General features: G+C 42.4%; 1 protein-coding gene across 1 annotated transcript in view; it reads left to right on the top strand.

Moving 5' to 3' along the window:
* SWAP70 (switching B cell complex subunit SWAP70) overlaps positions 1-24,012 on the top strand; it is a 66,797-nt gene that overhangs the window by 16,804 nt on the left and 25,981 nt on the right. The window contains exons 2-3 of the mRNA XM_084893485.1: positions 6,465-6,605; positions 15,790-15,963. Of these exons, the coding sequence (XP_084749611.1) occupies positions 6,465-6,605; positions 15,790-15,963 (315 nt within the window). The remainder of the gene's footprint in view (positions 1-6,464; positions 6,606-15,789; positions 15,964-24,012) is intronic.

Here is a 24,012-nt window from a genome sequence, read left to right on the forward strand (position 1 = left end):
AAGGATGGGAAAGACATGGGCCTTTCAGAAATTCATAATCTTGTGGAAGAGAAAAATTGAGTGTGGTGGTGTAAGACAAGAAATAAAGAGAGTTTTGGAAATAATATTTGGGTGGTGGAGGCTTTAGAAAGGCCTGGCATTTATGTTAGGTGGGGGTGGTAGCAAAGGGCTGGAGGAGGAAAGATGGTGGTGCAGGGTTTGTTTGGGGTACAGTGAAGTCAACTTGTTTGGCTGAATTTGTGCAGTTGGTGCAGAGGCTAGGAAAAAAATCAGGCTAGAAAGGTACATTGGGGTTGGCTTGTTGAGTGAGTTAAATGTGGAGCTCAGATACTTACTTTGTCCCTGGGAAGGAACCGAACTGAAGTGTGTGTGTTCTGGCCTGATCTGGAATGTGCGAGTTCTTGACTTCGTGGAGGAAAGATTTCATGGTTTGAGTCTAGGTCATTTCGAGAGTACATTGATTAAAGTTGGGGGCAGTGATACAAAGGAAGGACTTAAGAGGCAAGATCATAGCAACAGGAGTGGGCCTACGAAACATGAGGAAGTGCTGAGTCTATGCCCAGTGTCTTAGACCTTTGGAAAGGAAGTCATGGAGGCAGAAGACGAGAGCCAGCTGCGCTTCATTGACTCTGGAAATAATTACAGAGGCAAAAGGAGGGCCCTCGGAGACAAGCGGCTGCTGCCTGCTGCTCCCCTGGTTGCAGGTCTTCTGGAAGCTTTAAAGCTGAGGAGGAAGACGGTGAAGACACACTCCTGAGAAAGGAAGGTGCAGGGGGAGGTGCAGGTGTGCTTAGGGGGGAATGAGTCCTGGGTTCTTTGTCTTCAGAGTTTTCATCTGTTTTCCAAAGGCGGGAGTTTTAGTGGGGAGGTCTTCTTCAGAATATTTGCCAACTTTCCAGGTGTGTCCGTTGACATACCGATGCATCAAAATGAGTGTATAGAGGGATCAGGATCATTCTCTGGTCAGTTTCGTCTTCAGAGGATGTCACTGGAGAGGGACCGCCGGGATCTGGAACCCAGGCTGGTCTGCCCGCATGGTCTGCCCGCACGGCCTGGAATTCGTAAGCCACTTGCTCCTAAGTGTCTGAGGTTGGGGAAGATAAGGTCTTGAGATTTATGATCTGGCTGTAAATTGCTCAGTCTTGTTTAGTTTTCTGTCACAGTTTCCCCATTCCACTTGCCAAGGAATTTTCCTAGCTTCTTACTAACCTGCCTCACTTGGGTGTTACTTTTGTGGGCTTTTGATGAATTTTAAACAAGAAGGTAGTGTGGTATACACAGCAGTTGGAAATGAATCTGGTACACGTGTCTGGAATGGTGATTGATGGCATTCCCCATAGCAAATAGCATGAGTGAGCAATGACTGAGATTTCTGAGTCTGAATATAATACAGATTACAGGGTGGGGCAAAAGTAGGTTTACCGCTGCAAGTGAAACACGGTGTTAGTATTGATTAATGATTGTATTATTTTCCATACAAACAGTAATTAATAAACACTAACATCGTGTTTCACGTTCTCACAGCTGTAGACCTACTTTTGCCCCAACCCGAACTTAAAGCAAGCAAGCAGGACTTCAGCAGTGACCAGCAGGAGGAAGGATATTATCAGGAAAGGAAAATGACTCCACGTGATAAGGGGCGGGACTTCTGTTTAAGACAATGCCCTTCAGGCAGGGCCTGGCACTGGTAGGAAATTGGTCATTCTGGCTCATTGTTAGGAAGCGTTTTCTGGTAATTTGGCCATTCGCTTGAGATTTTGTAAATCAGAAAGGAATTTTCATGTTGTAAAAAAAGGTTGCCCATTATGAATTATAATCCTATGATTGTGTCCGTTCAGATAAGCCTGTTGAAATAGAGGCCTCCACCCCCCTCTTTTCCAGTGCTGAGCTCTGCCCATTACGCACATCCTGTAAGGGGAAACTGTGACTGGGGGGGCGCACTCAGAGAACCTTTATCCTCTCTGCATCTTTGGGAGGGAGGAGGGTGAACATTATGCACTCCTGTTCATCATTCTTGATTTCGTTTTCATGAGAGTTGGAGCAAAATGCTTAAAAAAAGGGTAAATGGCAAACCACCGAACAGGAACAGACCACACAAGCAGGGCTCATGCCGCTAGTTAGTCATCTCTTGTCAGCCCAGGCCCTGCAGAGTAGCAGACAGCTAGGAAGGAGCTGGAGAGACGAGTGTCTGGCATGGTTATGGATCTTTTGTAGTAACCGTAGTTTATTCTTCAAATCAGGGGAATGAGAGCAAAGTTGCTTAGCAATCACAAGGGCGCTAAAAGAATGGCCTTTGGAAGAACAGGCATTTAAAGTGGGATATATTGCCCGGCTGGCTGGCTCAGTGATTGAGCGTGGTCTTATGAACCAGGAGGTCCTGGTTCAATTCCTGGTCAAGGTACATGTTCGGGGTTTGGGCTCCATCCCAGTGTGGGGTATGCAGGAGGCAGCCGATCAATGATTCTCTCTCATCATTGGTGTATCTCTCCCTCTCCCCCTCTCATTTCTTCACTGAGATCAATAAAAACATATTTTAAAAAATTAGCATCAACAGCTGTTGAAGCTTATAGAGTGTCTGCGTCTTGTGACTAGTTTTTATTCTGAACTTCAAGATTTTGGTTTGTTGATACATTTTATTTAAGAAAAACTTGACTTACTGTCTAGACTTGTTAAAAAAAATGCTGATAAAAACTAAAAAAGTTTTAAAGGTAGCCACATTTTTCTCTCTCGTAGTAACAAAACCTCAGTTACCTATTCTTCTTCAGTCTGTTGTTTTGATTGAAGAAGACGTCCCTATTCTAGGCCTTACTAACAATGAAGAAAGATGAATTTCTGATCTAAATTATATAGTTTTTTTGTTGAATTCATGAAACATGTGTGGGTTGACAGTTAAGAACTGAGCTTTAAAAATTTTAGAGACAGCCGAGACCGGTTTGGCTCAATGGATAGAGCGTCGGCTTGGGGACTGAAGGGTCCCGGGTTCGATTCCGGTCAAGGGCATGTACCTTGGTTGTGGGCACATCCCCAGTAGGGGGTGTGCAAGAGGCAGCTGATCGATGACTCTCTCTCATCTATGTTTCTAGCTCTCTATCTCTCTCCCTTCCTCTCTGTACAAAATCAATAAAATATATTTTAAAAAAAATTTTTTAGAGACGAATCCAACTCCTCATTTTGCAGTGGATATACAGAGACCAAGTGATTAAGTAGCAAAATATTAAAATATTTCAGAAGGGAAAATGGCAGACACTGAACAGGAACAGACCACGTGACAAGCCAACACTCAGGTCTCCTCTCATAGGGTCCTTGTTGCTATAAGGACCAGCTATCCCTGTACTTAACAAAAGTACCGTCTTACTGTCCAAGGCTGAAGTCTGAAGTTCAAAGCTAAATCTTTTCCAGTGGGGTCAATGAATTGAACTACCTACCTATGAAAAACGTGATGTTCCTTATTACTAGAGAGGTGGCACTAGGGATTAAAAAAGTGGAGTTTTAGTCTCAGTTCTGCTAGGTGCCGTAACCTTAGTCAAGAAAAACAAGTGGAATCTCTTTGAATTGAATCTCTTTGGCCAGTCCTCACCAGCTGTCAGGTAACAAGGATGACAATGTAGTGTTCAAGGCCCCCTGCCAAGACTCTAAGTTGGAGGATCTATGAAACCCAAAAGCAGAGAGCGGGGTAAGTGTGGGAGAGATTGGTGACCCCTTTTTGTATCCTGAGGATTTTGCATCAATCACCTGCTTTCTCATATTCTTCTTTCTGGAAAGCCTTCCGATTCCCCCCAAACCCTTTCCTATCCAAATCTCTCCTTATTTTAAGGCTCACGTTACTTTTCACTTCCTCTAGGAAGTCACTGTATCACACACAGTTTCTCCTTTCTGAATTAACTTATTGCCCTTACATCTCATTCATCTGTTAATCATGGTTATTGCTGTGGAATATGTCTTCCTTTCATATCTAATCTCTAGGGAGTAGGTTAACGTAAGAAGAAAAAGTATAGACTTTGACAATAAATGGATTTAGCTGTGTGCTCTTATATATTTACTCTTTCAAATAAGTAGTATATTTTTGAATAGTTGGGTTTTTTTTTTTTGACAATGAAAAGAGGAAGGCACAGTGAAAAGTCATTTATCCCTCGTCTAACATCAAACTAGTCTTTCCCCTACTGTTCCCCCACTGTTACTAGTTTCTTATATATCCTCCTGGAGTTCCTTATATTTTCTTCCTTTTTCTTTTACATATAATTGACATACTAATGTAGTCATAGGTACGATGTTTTGTTTTTTCCCCCCACCTAATTTATCTTGGAGATCTTTTCATATCACTACACAGTGAGCTTCCTCATTGTTCTTAAAGTTTTATGGATGGACCGTAATTTAACCAGTGGTTGGGAAATTTTTACTTGGGTAAAGCCCCAAAAGTTTTAAAATTTGAATGACCTTTGAGTTTTATCTGAGAAATATACTTTTCATTTATCTAAAACTTAAATTCCTGTACATTACAATTTTTAATCACTACATTCTTAAAGTTCATCTTCACAAAATCTCCTTGGAGGTAGATAATTACTTTATAGGTCTTACCAGATAAGTAGAGCAAGGAAATACCTATTGAGGGTTTTGCTGACTGTGGGGTAAGATTCTTCAGTACAAGCTCCACCGTGCTCTGTTCGTGTGCTCTGTTACAAATAGAGGGTTTGCTTGAGAAACACAGCCTGCTTTGTAGGGGCCGATAAATGTCCTCATTACTTCATTTATAACCATTTTCGAACTTACTTCCTTTACTTTACTTACTTCCTTAAAACCAGTAGAGCGTGTAGAGAAGGATCTGCACAGAAATGAAGCTTTGAGAAGCAAAACAAATGTAGAAAGAAAATATGCAAATATTCTTTTTATAGATTCAGCTTTTTAAATCTTAAAAAAAAATCCTAACCGAAATACATTTATGCAGAAAAACGTGACTTGCTTAATAGAATGGAAAGTCTTCTTTGAGATGAATGTAGCTTCTTAAGTGATTAAATGGGCAGGGCTGAGAAAAACAGGAAATTTTAACCTTGGGATTTAACACTTAGTAATAACCTCTGTTAAAGGAAGCACAGCCTTAGCTATGTAATTTGACCTGTTAGGAATGCACGGATGACTTAAAGGAATTTGTTTTCTTTTAAAATTTTCATTTAATGTGATCAAGATTAGTGTTGAGATAGAGTCCAAACTGCTAATTCAGCTGAATGTGAAAGTGGTTCCTTAGGTTGTCACCCAGGCCTTTACATATGGAATGCTTATTTTCCACTTTGACCGTTTTAGTAAGTCCTGAGGTATTTTAAAAAAAGAAAGGAAGAGGGATAGAGAATTAGAAACATCGATGAAAGAAACATGGATTAGCTGCCTCCTGCACACCTCCCACTGGGAATGTGCCCGCAACCAAGGTACATGCCCTTGACCGGAATCCAACTTGGGACCCTTCAGTCCACAGGCCAACGCTCTATCCACTGAGCCAACCCTGTTAGGGCCCTGAGGTATTTTTGCTATTGACTTTTTCCATTTTTATGAACGGGGCCCTTGATGTCTTTCTCTTTTACATTTACACTTTTAAATACTAATGCTGAAAACAGCTTAACATCATAGATTTAGAGATGTCTGGACATGTGGAGATTACCGATTAATGTTTGTTTTGTGTGTGTATTAACTTGGCCCTTTCTGTGGAACACATGAGGAAACGGCAGCCCCGAGACGCTGTGATTGGCAGGGGCCAGGCACCTGGCCCAGAGCCCCGGCTGCAGCTGCCCAGTCAGTACCACGTTCTTTCTTCCTTGCTTTTTTTCTTTTAAAAAAAATATTTTTATTGATTTCAGAGAGGACGGGAGAGGGAGAGAGATAGAAACATCAATGATGAGCGAGAATCATTGATCAGCTGCCTCCTGCACGCCCCCTACTGGGAATCAAGTCCACAACCCAGGCATGTGCCTTTGACCGGAATCGAACCTGGGACCTTTCAGTCCACAGGCAGACGCTCTACCCACTGAGCCAAACTGGCTAGGGCCGAGGCTCTTTCTTACAGCTCTCATTGACTGACCGGGCTCTCCTTGGGGAGAAGTTTAATTTTGAACACTTTCTCTTGCTCTTTCTCCCCTTTTCCTTTCTAACGTGGGACAATTAATAAAAGACTGCAGGTACTGTAGTCATGGGCCTTGCATGGAGCCTAGCTCAGTGTGGGCATGTAAGAGACTCGTTTGAAGTGAACCACAACCGGGGGAGGAATGAGAGACACTCCTGGGTAACCAGTGAGGAGCTGGCAGTCCAGCTGGCAGTCACACACACACACACACACACACACACACACACACACACACACCCGGTTGCTAGTTGATTCTCCACCTTTCTCTCCCCGGGCAGGGAGCAGCCTGTTGTGTTTGGGCGGTGACGGTGCCATGGGCTGGTTAGTGGAGACCTTGAACCCTCTCTCTCCCTCCCAGGTCCTCTCCCACAACCTGTGCACAGTGCTGAAGGTGCCCCACGACCCCGTGGCCCTGGAAGAGCACTTCCGGGATGACGACGAGGGGCCCGTCTCCAATCAGGGCTACATGCCCTACTTAAACAAGTTCATTCTGGAAAAGGTAAGATTCCAACCTCGCCTTGCCTATAGCGTTGTCTGACTTGCATATTTCAAAGGGCCCCAGAGCCCCTGGTTGGTGAGCTCAGTAAAGACTTCACTTGTGAAGGAAGCATCAGGAGGTAAAGAAAGGAAAGAAAGAACAAGGGACCAATGAAGCTTCCTACTTCTCCCTCATCTCTGCTGTCTTCTAAAACTTGGATTGATACTTTCCCCACTTGGTTCATTTTATTTGATGTTCTCCCCACGTGGGGATGTAGGACTGCCGGTTTCGGCTGATCCTCGCAGGCCAGGCTGAGGGACCCCACTGGTGCGCGCATCTGGGCACCAGGCCTCTAGTATCTCAATAAAGATGACTTAATCCAATTGTACAGAAACTCGTGTGTGAGCTCTCAGAACCGCAGCTGATGCTGTGCTGATCAGCTAGCTCACTGGTGCTCTATCGATGCATTCTATGTAAATATGTCTCATTTTCAGCAAATATTTGATGACCTGCTGTGTGCATGTGTTTAATATTAAAAAATTAAAGACAATAATGTCTATTATTAAAATAGAGAACATGTTGGGAAAGCCTCAGGAATCTGGAAATTGCTTTGTTTCTCAGGGCTAGAATTTGTGTGGTCTGGGCCAATGAATAGAGAGATATGGTTTAATATCTTTTTTATTGTTGTTGGCAATACTCACCTGAGGATTTTTTTTCATTGCTGTTTTAGAGTGGTCGGGAGGGAGGGAAAGAGGGGGAGAGAGACACACAGAGAGAAACACTGATGTGAGAGAGACATCAATTGGTTGCCTCCAGCCGAGGCCAAAGATCGAACCTGCAGCCCAGGTACGTGTCCTTGACTGGGAATCCTACCTGTGATCCCTCCACATGAGGGCCGATGCGCTAGCCACTGAGCAGCACCAGCCAGGGCATGGTTTAATATCTTAAAGTGCTGGGTCCTGATATCGCATTTTGTTTTCCTGGGTATAACTTTATTTCAGCATTTTGAATTTTACACTTTAAAATGTTCGTTATTTTAGTTTTTAGGGTATTTTAAAGTTTTGCAGCTGGGGAAGAAAATATAGCAGTATTTAAAAAGTCCAAAATTAGCCACTAAATTTGGAGAAAACCTCATTCACAGAGCGGGGGAGGATATGATGAAACAGTGTGCCCTTGTTTACTATGGCTTAGCCACCTGGAGTGGAATTTTGCCAGTCCTTCAATCCAAGTAAAGCAGCCAAGGATTCCATGGCGTGGGCTTAAATTGAGCAAAGATTAGTGCTTTGTTTGGAAACTTAGTGGGGAAAAAAAATGGCAATAGTGGCTGAAGCATGATAACATAAAATTGAGAGATTGTTATCAGCCATGCAAAGGAAAAAATATAATAATGATTAAATGTTTGCAACATGTGCTTTCATATATATACAGCCTCATTGATCCTCATGCTAATCCTGTGATGAATAACCGGAATTCTTATTCCCATTTAACTCAGGAGGAAAAACAGCACAAGGTTACCTAGCGAATAAGAGGTAGATGGTTTGTGAACCTAAGCCATTTAACTTCTAGACCAGTGTTCTTTCTTAAATATATGATTTTATTGATTTCAGAGAGGAATGGAGAGGGAGAGAGAGAAACATCAAGGATGAGAGAATCATGGATCGGCTGCTTCCTGCACACCCCTTACTGAGGATTGAGCCCTTGGCCAGAATCGAACCCAAGACCTTGCAGTCCACAGGTTTCGCTCTATCCGCTGAGCCAAACTGGTGAGGGCTAGACCAGTGTTCTTTTCATGGTATTATTGAGGGATTAAAATGATTCCCTTCTAGAATTACTGTTTCCCAGTTTGGGAACCTGGGGCAGGGGTAGAGCAGCTTAAAAGCCATCTGATCATCTCAACTGATCTCAGCCTCCATTTAGTTCCCAGGGTTTCTCTCAAGTGTTTTAAGAGGATTCTTTCCTCTTCATTCGTATCTGGTGTTCCTTAGTGTTCATTCTGGTCATTTCCCCCAGGTTGTTTTAGTGGTTTTATGCCTTTGCTTAGGAGAATTATTCTCAAGAGGTTGGGACTGAGAGAGAAATTCTTTGAAACTTGCTTTCCAAAAAATAATTTTTCCATTTGGTTTCTATATTTGCGTCTTCAGAGTTAATCATTCCTGTTGTTCTTCATGTTGATAGAATTTATTAGGACTTCCAATGATTAATATACCTGATGTTCTTGTATCAAATATTTTGCCTCCTCTAAGTGTTAACTGTTTTTTTTGCTTGTTTGTTAAATTCCTTCTTTAGTAAAGAGTGGAATTCTGTAAGCATCTAGGAACAATTCTTTTTTAAGTTTTTTAAAAAACATTGATTTTAGAGAAAGGAAGAAAAACAAGGATTTGTTGTTCCACTTATTTATGCATTTATTGGTGGGTTCTTTATGTCCCCTGATCTGGGACTGAACCTAAAACCTTGGCCTATCAGGATGATACTCTAACCAACTGAGCTACCTGGCCAGGGCCTAGGAAGAATTGATTTCAGAGAAGAAGAGAGAGGGAGAGAGAGATAGAAACATCAATGATGAGAGAGAATCATTGATTGGGTATCTCCTGCATGTCCCCTACTGGGGACTTAGCCAGCAAATCAGGCATGTGCCCTGACTGGGAATTGAATTATGACCTCCTGGTTCATAGGTTGACACTCAACCACTGGTCGGCCTTAGAAGAATTTTTTTGTGAGCTCTTCCTCTCTGCTCCCCCCCCCCCCTTTTTTTTTTTTTTTTTTTTTTGGCAAAGAGTCACTACACCTGGATTATCTGGCGGAATAAATGAAGGAAGAGGTACAGTGTTAGCTTTTTACTATTGAGCCCCAATAGACTACATCAAAAACTAGTTCTGCTTCAGCATGTTTATGAGGCAATCTAATTGTTTTGTGAGTTTTAATTACCTATTAGTTTCTTTGGTTCAAATAATTGTCAGTTCTTTTCCCTGATTCTACAGGTTGGTCTGGACTCCATGATTAAAACCAATACTCCCTGGCAATATGCTGAGTCCTAACTGGGGAAATCTGCTACGTTCAAACATAAACTGTTTTCTTGTTGCATTTTGTTCTGTTTTTGTCTTTTTTTTTTTTTTTTTTAAATATATATTTTATTGATATCTTACAGAGAGGAATGGAGAGGGATAGAGAGCTAGAAACATTGAGGAGAGAGAAACATTGATCAGCTGCCTCCTGCACACCCCCTACTGGGGATGTGCCCACAACCAAGGCACATGCCCACAACCAAGGCACATGCCCTTGACCGGAATTGAACCTGGGACCCTTCAGTCCGCAGGCCGAAGCTCTATCCACTGAGTCAGACCGGATTCGGCTGTCTTTTTTTTTTTCTTTTTGAAACATATAGTAAAGGATAAACACACAAAGAGAAATATTTTAGTTCAATATAGCATCCCTCCTCTTGAGGCCAGTAGCCTCTGCATTCTGAATTCCTAGGCTGACATTTGTACTCTCTTCTCAGATGCTCGAGTTCATGTTAGTGGTAGCTCTTCCATAAAATGAGCTTTCAGAGATCTGTTAGTTGAATGGATATGCCCTCAGCATTCTAAGTGTCCTCAGATTCTGGGTGAACGAAGAGGTCCTCTGTTGAGGACTGCGGATGAGCTTATGCCATTGGACACTTTGGCCAGCAAAATAAGTCTAAGAGTGATGTAGTTTAAAGAAATAGCTGTTTTTGTTTTTGAAATAATGGCTTTATTGATATATGGTTCACATAACATACAATATACGTTTTTACAGTGTACAATCAGTGGTTTTTAATATAGTCACATTTTTGTGCAACCGTCACCACCATCAATTTTGGACTACTTGTTCTCCCTCAAAAAAACAAAACAAAACAACCCCCCCCCCCAAAACAAAACAAAACAAAAACAAAAACAAAACACAACAAAACCCATTAGCATTCACTCTCTCCTTCCCCAGAACCACTAATCTACCGTACTTCCTGTCGGTGGATTTGCTAATCCTGGACTCACACCCTGTGAATGGAATCCTAGAGGATGTGGTCACACTGTAGCTATGACAGTGTGAATGATATTCCATTGTGGACATACCACATTTTGTTTGTACACTCAGCAGGTGATGGCATGGGAGTTATTTCCACTGTTTGGTTCCTATGAGTTTGTTGCGTTGAGCACTCATGTTCATATTTTTGTGTGGATGTGTGTTTTCAGTTCCCTCGGGTACATACTTAGGCAGGCGAGAATTCTACCACTGAACCGCCAATGCGTGCTCGGGTACATCCTTAGGAAGGGTATTGCTGAGTCGTATGGCAACTACATGTTTAACCTTTTGAGGGATTGCCACGCTGTTTTCCAGAGCTGCTGTGAGGTTTACTTTCCTTCCAGCAATATGTGAGGGTTCCAGCTGTTTCATATCGTTACCAACACTTGTCATTTTCTGTCTTTTTGGTTTTAGCCATCCTTGTGGGTGTGAGGTGTGGTGTCTTACTGTGTTTTGATTTGTATCTCCGTGACGATTAATGTGAAACACTGTTTTTAAAATGGTTTTCTTAAAAAAAATAAAAAAAAATAAAATATATATAATTGATTTTTCACAGAGAGGAAGGGAGAGGGATAGAGAGCTAGAAACATTGATGAGAGAGAGACATCGACCAGCTGCCTTCTGCACAACCCCTACCAGGGATGTGCCTACAACCAATGTACATGCCTTTGACCGGAATTGAATCTGGGACCTTTCAGTCCGCAGATCGATGCTCTATCCACTGAGGCAAACCGGTTTCGGCTAAAGTGGTTTTCTTAATTGTGAAATGGTTTCCTGTATTGTAAATACAGGCTCGTGGTTGTAAACTTTTTAACAAAGGAACGTATTCAGAAAGTATTACCCTTACCATCTTGAGGCAGTCACTTTAAAAATTTTGATCTGTTTACTTTGAGTCTTTATTTTAAAAAATACATTTGTATGATTTTTTTCAAGCTGGGATCAAATTGAACACTCAACATTAATATTTCCTTTTCCATGTCATCAAAATATTTCTGAAAACATTAGTATAAAGATAAATATGCTAACATTTATTTAGTCCACTGTGTATCAGGCACTTCGCTAAATGTCTTCAAGAAGTGTTACTAGCACTAGGTCTTTTGGCTTAATGGCTGGAGCATCAACCTGTAGACTAAAGAGTCCCATGTTTGATTCCAGTCAAGGGCACATGCCCAGGCTGTGGGCTTGATCCCCAGGGGGAGGGTGCAGGAGGCAGCCAATCAGTGATTCTCTCTCATCATTGAAGTTTCTAGCTCTCCCCCTACCCCTTTTCCTTCCTCTCTGAAATTAATAAAAATATATTTTAAAAAAGAAGTGTTGCTAGTTGGTATGAAAATTTTAATTTAGAAACACGAGTTTAGTTTTGTAAATACTTTTAGTACTTTGAGTCAGAATTGAGGTCCATAACTGCTCTCTTATTCATATGTATGGGTTCATATGCACTCATATGTATGGGAAAAGCAAACATATGTTAAAAATAAGAAGTACTCAGACCCAATTCGAGCTTGCTATAGCAATACAGTCTAACCTATTCCGGTGCCTGTCCTCTATGAGACAAGCCGTGACATAGACTTAGTGTTAAAGAAAACAACAACACAGAAAACAACTCTACACATTCTTTTCTAGGAAATTACCTTCCATTTGGACACCCTGAGACCAGTGACAACCGTTATTAGTTTTCCAAAAGATTTATGTCAGTTTAATGTGTGTGATACAAACTGGGATTTGGTAGCAGTTTGTAATCTTAGATGAGATGGCGTATGGAGCTATAGATTCCTGGGCCCTGTATAGTGAGAAGGAACGTAGAGATGATCTCAGAGCCCAGCATCCTGATCGTGGCAGCCTCCCCAGCCGCCACGTTCTCCTCTCCCCCCTGCTCCCTGCACTGCCGCCGCGTCGGCCTCCTCTCTGTCCTCAGATTACAAAGACCCCTCCTGCCACAGACCCTTCAGACATGCCGTCTCCTCTGCTGTCAGGCTTCCTGTGCCCACAACATGCAGCCGATTCCTGTTCATCCCTCTAGGTCTTCGCTTGATTGTCACTTCCCCAGGGAGGTTTCTGTGGGTGGCGCCCCACCCTTCCCAGAGCCAGCCAGCTCTGCCTTCGTGTGTTCTCAAGCATCCTCTGCTTTTCCTCCAGAGCAGTACCACGGTTTTTAACCACGTAGGTGGTTGTGCAATTGCTGTATTGTTTCCCACCTAGAGTGTAAGTTCTCTGATGGCAAGGACTGGCTTTTGTTCGGTGTAGTTTCATTTGCCCGTCCGTGCTTTTGTTGCCTGTGCCTCTCGTGTCCTATCCAGGAAACCACTGTCCGTTCCGATGTCAGGAAGCTCTCTCCCTATGCTTTCTCCTAGGAGTTTCAGGTCTCCCATTGATATCTTGGCCCCGTTTTTGAATTATTTTTTGCATATGATCTAGGGTAAGGGTCCATCTTCATTCCCTTGCATGTGGATGTTTCCTTCCAACACCCTTTGCCGAAGAGGGACCCTCCTTCCCTCACGGTCCCTGGCCGCACACAGGAAGGCTGATTTCTGGGCTCTTTTCTGTTTTGTCAGTCGGTCTGTTTTTATGCCAGTAGCAAACTGCTTTGATTACCGTGGCTGTGTAATATGTTTTGAAATTAGGAAGTGCAAGTCCTCTAGTTTTGTTCTTCTCAAGATTGTTTGGATATTCATAGCCTTTTGAGATTCCATATGAATTTTAAGATAATGTGTTTTTTTTTGTTTCTGCAAAAAATGCCATTGGGATTTTGATAGGGATTGCATCGATCTAAATTGCTTTGGGAGTATGGACATTTTAGCAATATTGTCTCCTAATCCATGAATATGGGATGTCTTTCCATTTATTTGTCATCTTTAATTTCTTTCAGTAATGTTTTCTAGTTTTTCAGTGTACAAGTCTTTTGCCTCTTTGGGAAAGTTTATTCCTAAGTACTTTATTCTTTTTGATGCTATTGTAAATGGGATTGTTTTCTTAATTTCTTTTTCAGATTGTTCATTATTAGTGTACAGAAATATAACTGATATTGGAATGTTGATTTTATATCCTGTAATTTTGCTCTATTTGTTTATTTGTTCTAACAGTTTTTTTTGTAGACTCTTTAGAGTTTACTACACATATATAAAAAAAGCAGCCCAGCTGGTATGGCTTAGTGATTGAGTATTGACCTATGAACCAAGAGGTCATGGTTCAATTTCAGTCAGGGCACATGCCCACAGGGCTTAGTCCCCAGTGTGGGGCATGCAGGAGGCAGCAGATCAATGATTCTCTCTCATCATTGATGTTTCTCTCCCTCTCCGAAATCAATAAAAAAATATTAAAAAAAATAAAGAGAATATCATCTGCAAACAGAGATAATTTTACCTTTTCCTTTCCAATTTGGATGAGTTATTTTTTTTCTTGCCTCATTGTTCTGACCAGTACTGGGTTGAAAGGCAGTGGTGAGAGTGGGCTTCTTTGCCTTGTTCCTGATCTCAGAGGAAAGCTTTCAGTTTTTCACTGATGAGTATGATGTTAGCTGGGGGCTTTTCAGATACGATCTGATTCTTGTACTTTTAAAAAAGATGTAAATGCTATCATTTAATACTCTTTTACTTGAGTATCATTAAACTAAGGAATAGTGAACTAGGTTTTAGAGGAGGAAGGAGCCAAACACACAACTTATTTCCAACGAAACTAATTTATGGAGAATTTTCTTGGTTTCTGATTCCACTGCAATCTTTTACCCGCACTTTCCAGCTGTCTTGAAGATAACTAGAGATCACTGAAGTGCTTGCAGAATCTGTGGTCTTTTAAACAGCCCCTCCTTGGTCTCTCTGCAGCGTTTCACACTCCTTATCAAACCTTCTCAACTGTTTCCGCACCCAGCTTTGTGTTTCTCCTGCCACTCTGAGTGCTTTTTCAGTTATCCTGATTCCTCTTCCTCCTCTGTCTTTACCGAAGTGGTTGTGCGTATCCCCTGCGGTCCTGTTTTCGATCCCCTCTCCCTTCTCCCTTTGTGGTCTCTCTGAGGGGTGCCATTGGCCATCGTGGTTTCAGTCATCGTTGGCGGGCAGTTGATGCATAGATCTGCCTCTCCTTTTAGGTTAGTTTCACCTCTTCGATGGCCCTTGGACACCTCCATCTAATCATTAGATTCTAATGTCTTACCAGAGCTTCCCAAGCGGAAAACTTTGTCTTTCCTTTGCCCTTGTTTCTGTGTCCTTCCTTCATCCTGTGGCTGTTTCCCAAACAGGGAGGGTGTGCTGCTCCTGCCGCGCTTTTGCTGAGGCCATTTCCTTTCTGTCCTTTGGAATACTTTACCTTGAACTCTTCGGTATGCTCCAAGGGTCGCCTTAAACACCGCCTTTTCTGCAGAGTAGTAATCTGGGCTGCAGATGAGCTGCTCATTCTCTGCTCCAAAATCCTTCCTATAGGCTATTCAAAAAAATAAAAATGATGGAGCTCCTTGTGATTTGTCCTATATTTGCTCTTCCAGCCATAAATGTAGTCCCTCGCCACTAGGAACCCTACAATTCACCACAGAATCCACACGGAATCTCTGGTTCCTCAGAGCAAGGCTGTGTGCTTTTGGGCGCCTGTCAGTTCCCTTGTGGGATGTCTTTCATGTAGTTTTTTAGGGGTGCGGGTGGACAGAGTTGATGGTGGTGGCCTTTGAAAAGAATCCTATAGTGATTCTTTCATCGTATAGATGTCCATCTACTGAGTTCTACAAGCAATTCGGCATAGTATTAACAGACAGCATGTAAACTTTGATTTAGAGTCTGTTTTTTAAAATAAATATTTGTTGATTTGAGAGAGGGAGAGACAGAGAGAGAGAAAGAGAAACATTGATGATGACAGAGAATCATTGATTGGCTGCCTCCTGCACGCCCCCGACTAGGGATCAAGCCCATAACCATGGCATGTGCCCTGACCAGGAATCGAACCTTGATCTCCTGGTTCATAGGTCGGCACTCAACACTGAGCCATGCCAGCTGGGCTTAATATAACATTCTTATTAGAGCCTTTAAAAATGTGGTACCTAAGCATATACACTGAAAATGTATTGGTTAGTTGGATTGATGAAAATGGAAGCCTATAATAGGCTTTGTTTTTCTGTTTTACTGGGCTTATATTATATTTCTTATTTTGGATTGGTTCATTAGAATTTTTCCTTATTCCTTTTTAGGTCCAAGACAACTTTGACAAGCTTGAATTAAATAGGATGTGTTGGACCCTCTGTGTCAAAAAAAACCTCACAAAGAATCCCCTGCTCATCGAGGAAGAAGATTCATTTAAAGTGTGGGTTATTTTCAACTTTTTATCTGAGGACAAGTACCCGTTAATTATTGTGCCGGAAGAGGTAAGGTGTGGCTCTGGGCCGTCTTCTTCACATTTCATAGATCGAACTTGGAAGTGTTTGTGTGAAGTCACTGTAGACATGAAGTATTGGACTAGACTTTTTGGCTCAGAGGCAGAACGGCTTGAATCTAAAAAAAGTCCAAAACTTAAGTGACTTGGGGCCATGTCATATCCCTGGAGACGTGCAGACAGGGTGGGGCTCTTCCTCTCTGAATTGTAATTATAGGCCAACGATGCATCCTCATGTCCGAAGACTATTTATTCAGTACAAGTTACATCATAATTTGTTGTCTACCTGCATATTGATAAAACTATAAGACCTGGTCAAGTGATGCTATATGGGCACCATATAGAATCCAGAATGTTTTCAAGGCTGTTTTATGTAAGAAAATACTATTCTTGTTTCAAAGTCCAGGATGGTGACTTTTAAACTGTACTTTCCAAAGCAGATGAAAACGGACATTGCTTGTTTTGTTCTGAGTTATTTTTCCTACGCTTCAAGGTTTTGTGATGTCTACTGCCCTTTAAAAATTATATCTGCAGCCCAGCCGGTGTAGCTCAGGGGTTGAGTGTTGGTCCATGAACAAGGAGGTCAGAGTTTGATTCCTGGTCAGGGCACATGCCGAATTGTGGGCCCCATCCCTAGTAGGGGTTGTGCAGGAGATGGCTGATCAATGATTCTCTCTTATCACTGATGTTTCTATCCCTTTCTCCCTCTCTCTGGTATCAATAAAGGACAATTTTCTTCATTAGTTTTTGTTGGATTTTCCTCAACTGTAAAATGGTGCTAATGCAAGTATTTACCTCCCACTGTACTTGTGAAGATCAAATGAGAAGAATGCCTGGGTCCTTAGTGCTCATTAAAGTATTAGCCATTAGCCGAAACCGGTTTGGCTCAGTGGATAGAGCGTCGGCCTGTGGACTGAAAGGTCCTGGGTTCGATTCCGGTCAAGGGCATGTACCTTGGTTGTGGGCACATCCCCAGTAGGGAGTGTGCAGGAGGCAGCCGATCGGTGTTTCTCTCTCATCAATGTTTCCAACTCTCTATCTTTCTCCCTTCCTCTCTATAAAAAAAATCAATAAAATATATTTTAAAAAAGTATTAGGCATTATATCTATGGGGAAAACAGTACTAGTGCTGGGTCTTAAAAAGAGCGGAAGAGTTTTGACTAACAGAATTCTGGACGGAAGAAACACAGTGGGCGAGCTTATGCAGGGCAGGAAGGCAAAGGGCAAGTTCTGAGATGCGTGAAGGATGCTTACTTGGAAACACCAGGACTAGATTATTTAAGGCAAAAATAAATGTGTAAAAAGGATGTTGGGTAGTTCACAGAATTGCCACGATGGCCTGAGAACCAGGTGTGGTGGTGGGAACTATTCTGGTTGCTCCAGTGAGGAACCACAAGGCAGAGGCTGCTGCCACCAGAGGGCAGGTGTTGCACTTGCACCAGGAACACCTCTGGCCCTGCACACGGTGCTGCCCAGGGACTCAGGTCTTCCTGCCGCCTTCTTGTTACCAAGGAGAGTTCTCTATGGTGCCCACTCTCCAGTCCACATTTGGATGATGCATCTAATTGGTGTGGCCTAGCTACCATAAGCTAGCTGCAAAGGAGGCTTGGAAAGGGTACATTTACATTTTTACTCTTACTTTGGGAGGTATGGGATTCCCCAGATGTACGAAGGGTTCTAGATGTTGGGCAGTCAGGAAGAATGATACATATAATTTCTTCTTCTTTCTTCTTCTTTTTTTTTTTTTTTAAAATATATTTTTATTGACCGGAAAGGAGAGGGGGAGAGAGAAACATCAATGATGAGAGAGAATCACAGATTGGCTGCCTCCTGCACACCCCCCACTAGGGATCGAGCCTGCACCCAGGCATGAGCCCTTGACTGGAATCGAACCCGGGACCCTTCAGTCCGCAGGCTGATGCTCTATACCACATGTGTCAAACACAAGGCCCGCGGGCCAAATCCAGCCCGCCAGGCCTTGCAATGTGGCCCGCACCGCGCTGTCATCACTGCACTCCGCTGTCAGTTTATGACATTGTCAGTCTATGACTGTTCAGTAAACCATTCAGCCCGCGATTTAGGCTGGATTTTAGATTTTGACCCCTTCTCTGATTGAGTTCGACACCCCTACTCTATACACTAAACCCCACCGGCTGGGGTAGTGTTCGGCAAACCTCAGCTCTCAAGCCGCCACTGTTTGCCGCTCTGTTGACTAGTGAGTTTGCCGACCATGGGGCTAGAGCATATATCCTTTCTAAGTGAAACATGACAGCTGTGAAGAAGTGTGGTAGTAGATAAGGCTGTGTGTCATTTTGATTTTATCCTGTAGGCAGTGGGGAGCTGTGAGCCACTGATTTTTGAGCAGGGAGTGACAGGTAAACAGATGAAATAGGGAGAGGTGGGAGATGGGAAGTTAAGAGCAGGTAAGTGGTGTTAAGGACCAAAGGACAGCAGCATCAGTGAGAATGGAAAAGAAGGCCAGATAGGAGGGACCTGGAGGTCACAGAACCGAGCTCATAGTGCCTTGCTGTGCGACAATACAGACAAGTGTCAGGCCTGGGCAATTAGGAAGTAGTATAGAGTAGATGTTTAAAGCATGGTCTTTGAAACCAGACTGCCTGGTTTGAATTCTGACCCTACCACTTTGTAGCTATGTGATCTCTCTGTTTGGGTTTCCCCATCTTTAAAATGGGGATAACTACTCTCTTCACTGGACTCTGTGAGGATGAAAATAGTTGATGTCCACTGTGGAGAACAGTGTGGAGTTTCCTCAAAAAACTGAAAATGGAGCTCCCATTTGACCCAGTAATCCCACTCCTAGGAATATATCCCAAGAAACTAGAAACACCAATCAGAAAGGATATATGCACCCCTATGTTCATAGCAGCACAATCTACAATAGCTAGGATTTGGAAACAGCCTAGGTGCCCGTCAGCAGATGATTGGATCAAAAAACTATGGTACATCTACACAATGGAATACTATGCTGCCATAAAAAATAAGGAATTCTCATCATTTGCAGCAACCTGGATGGAATTGGAGAGCATCATGCTGAGTGAAATAAGCCAGTCATTGAAAGAGAAACACCACATGACCTCACTCATTTATGGATAATAAAGAACATTATAAACTGATGAACCAAAAAATAGATATAGAGACAGTAAAGCAACAAGCAGACTGTCAGATTACAGCGGGGAGGGTAGGGAGATGTGGGGGAGATAAGAGATCAACCGAAGGACTTGTATACATGCATATAAGTACAACCAATGGACGCAGAACTCTGGGGAGGGAGGGTATGTAAGGGGGGGGGCAATGTTAAAATATGTACACAGATAATAATTTAATAAAGAAAATGTAAAAAAAAAGAAAAAGAAAATAGTTGATGTATGTGAAGCATTTAACACAATGGCTGGTCCCAGTGTGTGTGTGTGTGTGTGTGTGAATGACAGGATGATGGAGACTTTGGGGAAAGTGTACTGATGTGTTTGGTCCATTTGGTCCATCCGTCCATCCTTGTGGAGCTGTCCTGTATTCAACTGAGATGCACACCTAGAGCTTGTGAGAGGCCAGGGCTAGACACAGAGACAGGGAAGCCAGGGGGATACATTAGATCAGTAGGAAGAGACTGTCATGGGAGAGAAGAGAGAGAACCTTGGGATCATTTTGACAGCAGGAGGAGGAAGTAGATTTGGTAAAGGAAGCTGACTTGAGTCTCGGGTGAAGTGGGAGAACTGAGAGAGTGTTGAGTCATGGGTGCTCAGGAAAGAAAAAGTTCTAAGAAGCAGAAAAGGAGTTACTGGCATTCATTGTAACAGAAAAATTAGAGCGTGATGAGGGAGAAGTCGCCCTTGGATTTAGCAATGAGGCGGTTATTGGTTATCAAGGGCAAGGCAGACTCACTGCAGGGAGCAGTTTCTTAGTGCTCGATCACCATGGTGATGTAACTGCCCATGGATATCAAAGGGGAAATACAACGTGAAACATGCTGTGGAGTTTTTGTCCACAGAAATTGTCTAGCTTGCCGTGGCCGGTGTAGCTCAGTTGGCTGGGCATGGTCCCGTGCACCAAAAGGTGGCCAGTTCGATTCCCAGTCCGGGGCATATACTTGTGGGTTTGATCCCCAGTAGGGGGCTTGCAGAAGGCAGCCAGTCGATGTTTCTTCCTCTCTCCCTAAAAATCAATTAAAAAAAAAAAAAAAGAATAGAAGAGTTAAAAAAAAATGTCCAGCTTATTACAGACAGATATACCAGTAGAAGGGGATAGAATATTTATAGGTATAGAAAAAGATGCTATTATAAAAACTAAGCTGCTGCTTGGACGATTTGTGCTGGTAAAATCCCCAGTATCATCTTTTAAGACATTTCGTAGTTACACTCAGTGCTCCAAATTTATTAGTGTTTTCCTTGGAACTGGGGGAGGGCTGGTCTCTGACCTGTGATGTTTTGGTTCTTTCCATTTCTAAAATATTCCGGGTGAACTTGAAAGTGACCTTGTCCTGATCTCAGAACTCGGAATGAATGAGTCAGGAGACTTACCTTATTCCTCGGGGCAGCCCTGATGGATGGGAAGGACTTGGCAGTGGCTTTAAATCAGCACCAGGCTGTGAGGGGGGCCAGTCAGCATCCTTTCCTGACGGCTCTGCCTAAGAAACTCGGAAGATTTATTTCCCTGGGGCCCCCGGGACTCTCCTTTCCGCACCTGGGCCCGGCCAGAACGCGGTGGCAGGCGCACCTTCTTCTTGGCAGGCGGACAGGAACGTCTCGGTCCTCTTTCCAATCACATTAGTCTCGTTGGGGAAGGGAACAGCCTGTCTTGGAGGTGATAGATCAGCCAGGCAGCCTGCCTTGTCACATTGTTGTTTGGACTTGCTCTGTGTTTTGACGTCCTTAACGCCCTGGATGTTTCTTCTAGTTAAACGGAGACTTAGAGCTAGTTTACGGAGTATTCCTCCACGGCCAGGAGTACTTGTGTGTGGAAAGAAGGGATTGTTGAAACAGATGTAGGTGGAAATGCTTTGTCTGGCTGCCGAGCCAGCCTCCTGGAGTTTAAAATCTGGCCTGGAATTTTTGTACTCTCAGCACATTGCCTGTTCTCTGATCAAGCACTGCAGCCGCGAGGTCACACTATTTTATGGAAAATGCTAGAATCATAATATTTCTTAAGGTGGCCATCTCTCTTAGATTTTGCTTTCTTCCTAAATGCTTTAATAACATTAAAAAAAAACAAAACCCTGTATTTTGGTCTAGTTTTAGACTTAGAGATTTTAATAAATTTTAATGTGGAAAAAGATATACTTAAAATACAAAACTAGAAATGGAATAGTCTTTGTTATGAGTATATATTAAGTTTAACTGTAATCTTTTCAACAGTTTTTAGACTTTATACAATTAAAGTACTTTTTTATTTTTCCAATACTCTTAAGTACCATAACGATCATTTGCATTTTAAGTCCAGAATGTTTTTAAGTAAGATTTTGTTCTCCAGCTTTGATTAATGCTATATAAGTAACAGCAGTAGTTATATGAATAACTGGCAAGTGGTATAAATAAGTTTGCTTTTGACTTAGTTTTCCGTCACCCAAAAAGTAGTGTCAAGAATATTTAACAAATATTTAAGTTACTTCCTATGCAGAAGTCAAGAAATGGCATGTCCTTATTTGAGATGGGTGTGTAATTTTTGTCAAATGGTATTCCTGGAAATATGTGTCAAAGTATAGTTTTCACATTAGTATTCACTTCCCACAGAGCCAAGAACAAAAACAGGATGTGTCTGTTGTGAGCTTATTTGGAAGAGTTGCCTTGAAATAAATATCAAACCTGAAATAGTTTTAAGAGACCCCCTGTGAAATAAAACCTGAATTGTTGTTACGCCCGTAGAGGCCCTTTTAAATGATGACGGGGAAAGAACATTTCACAGAGTAAATCTTGGAGCCAAAGGCATTACAAATCACACGCAGTTTAAAAGTTTGTTCTTTGTTATTTTTGGTGGAACTTGCTTGGAAGGAGGAAGTGAGCTGCTTCCTGAAACTGAAGGAGCTCTCAGAATGGATGCAGGCCACTCCAGACTAACACGCAGCACGTGATTTATTAGTTGGTGTAATTGAATCGCTGAGAACGCCGGTCTCTCCTTGGCCCAACAGGATGATTTAAGAGGTCCTTGCCGTAGTTGGTTATGATAAGAAAACGATTGTGTCGAAAGTCGGCAGGAAATGAATCTCACTGCTTGTCTGGCACAGTTACTGGCAGTGCTGAGCAGAGGCTGATGACCAACTCAGAAAGGTCCGGGAGGTCACCTTCAGAAAGGTTTGCTAGTCATAGGTCCTTTCTGGGTTACAAGGTTACAAACATGATAGAAGGTTGTCCCATAGGCAGGAAGAACTGACGCTTGGACTGTGCGGCTCGGGTTTGTTCACTGGGGGCCGGTGAGGCCGAGCGGAGGCGGGGTGCCCACAAACACAAATGGTCAGTGGGGTGCCCCTCCTCGCCACGCCCACTTTCCCTCATCCCTGCGGCCATGCGCAATGCTGGCTCCTACTGAAACCTCTGGCTGTGCCGTTACTACACTCACCCCGCGTAGGGGTCAGGCAGCATGCATGGGCCCTTCCTTTTGCTGCCTTGGGGAGAGTGAATTTCTGTGCCTGTTAATGCCTCTACGTTAGTGTACCATGGGCAGTTATTTATTTTAATGTTATTTCTTTCTTTCCTTTGTCTTTTTTCCCCCCCAATCTCTTCTTGCCTTTATATATTTTTCTTTCTTTTTTGTCTCATTCTCTCCTTCCCTCTTTCTTCCTTTGTCTTCCTCTTAACATGTCCTTTTTTTCTCTTCCGCTGATACTCCCTGTTTCTTCCCCGTTTAAGAGCCAAGAAAATAATCTCTGATGAGCTTAGTAATAGATAGATCTCCAACAAGAGAAGGAAAGACTTAGATGTGTCTTTTTCCAATAAGTAAACATATGTTAGATTTAAGAGATTAGGTAATCTCCATTCCAGAGGATTTTTACAATCTTATCAAATTAAATCGTAGAACTCAGGATGTTTTTTGACTTTGTGATATTTTATGAATGTACATTTCTTTGCAAATATGTTTTTTTCTATGTTTGTATTATTTTTCTGTTGAAGTTTATTTCACAAAGTTTTAACCAAGTTAAAGGAAGTGTTAAGAAGAGAAAGAAAAGAAAAATCACAATCCTATCTGTAACAGACTTACTGTTTCTATGTTTTGTACTAATATTTGTCAAAATATTTACATAATCTTTATGGAGTATAAATCATAGGCAAATTTAATTTTGCATTCTTCTTCACTTTATGTACTTTCATAACTGCTTTCTTTTTAAAAAAATATATTTTTATTGATTTCAGAGAAGAAGGGAGAGGGAAAGAGAGATTGAAACATCAATGATGAGAATCATTGATGGGCTGCCTCCGGTACACCCCCACTGAGAATCGAACCTGTAAACTGGGCATGTGCCCTGACCAGGAATCCAACTGTGACCTCCTGGTTCATAGGTCGAAGTTCATCCCCTGAGCCACGCTGCCAGGGCTGATGAGTGTTATTAGACTCATTTCATTGATGAGGCAATTGGGGCTTAGCTTAATTTATTTCAGTTTGACAAACATTAATTGAGCTCTACTACCTTCTAGGTACCACACTGAGTTCTGGGGATTCAAAGATGGGTGGGATATGGGTCCTCCAATATGGAATTCATAAAACAGTGGGGAAGCCAGTTAGTAAGAAGATCATTGTAATTCAGTATGCTAAATGCAGCAGCATATAACACCTGCCCTGGGTTAGAGCAGGTTTGCTTCTCACACTTTAGTGTGCCTTTAGGTTCCTGGGGTTCTTGTTCAAAGGCAGATTCTGGCTTTTGGGTCTTTAGTGGGATCTGAGACACTTAATGTTAATAGATTTCTGCTGCTGCTGGTCCACCCATCTCAGTTTGGGTAGGCATATCATAGACGATGGAGGAAGTGAATAAATATCTGTTAGGTAGAGAAATGGGTGAAGGTATTCTAGACAGAGAGCAGCGTGGGGACAGGCATCG

The sequence above is a fragment of the Pipistrellus hanaki genome, assembly GCF_964339955.1.
Source record: "Pipistrellus hanaki genome assembly, chromosome: 9".
Lineage (NCBI taxonomy): Eukaryota > Metazoa > Chordata > Mammalia > Chiroptera > Vespertilionidae > Pipistrellus > Pipistrellus hanaki.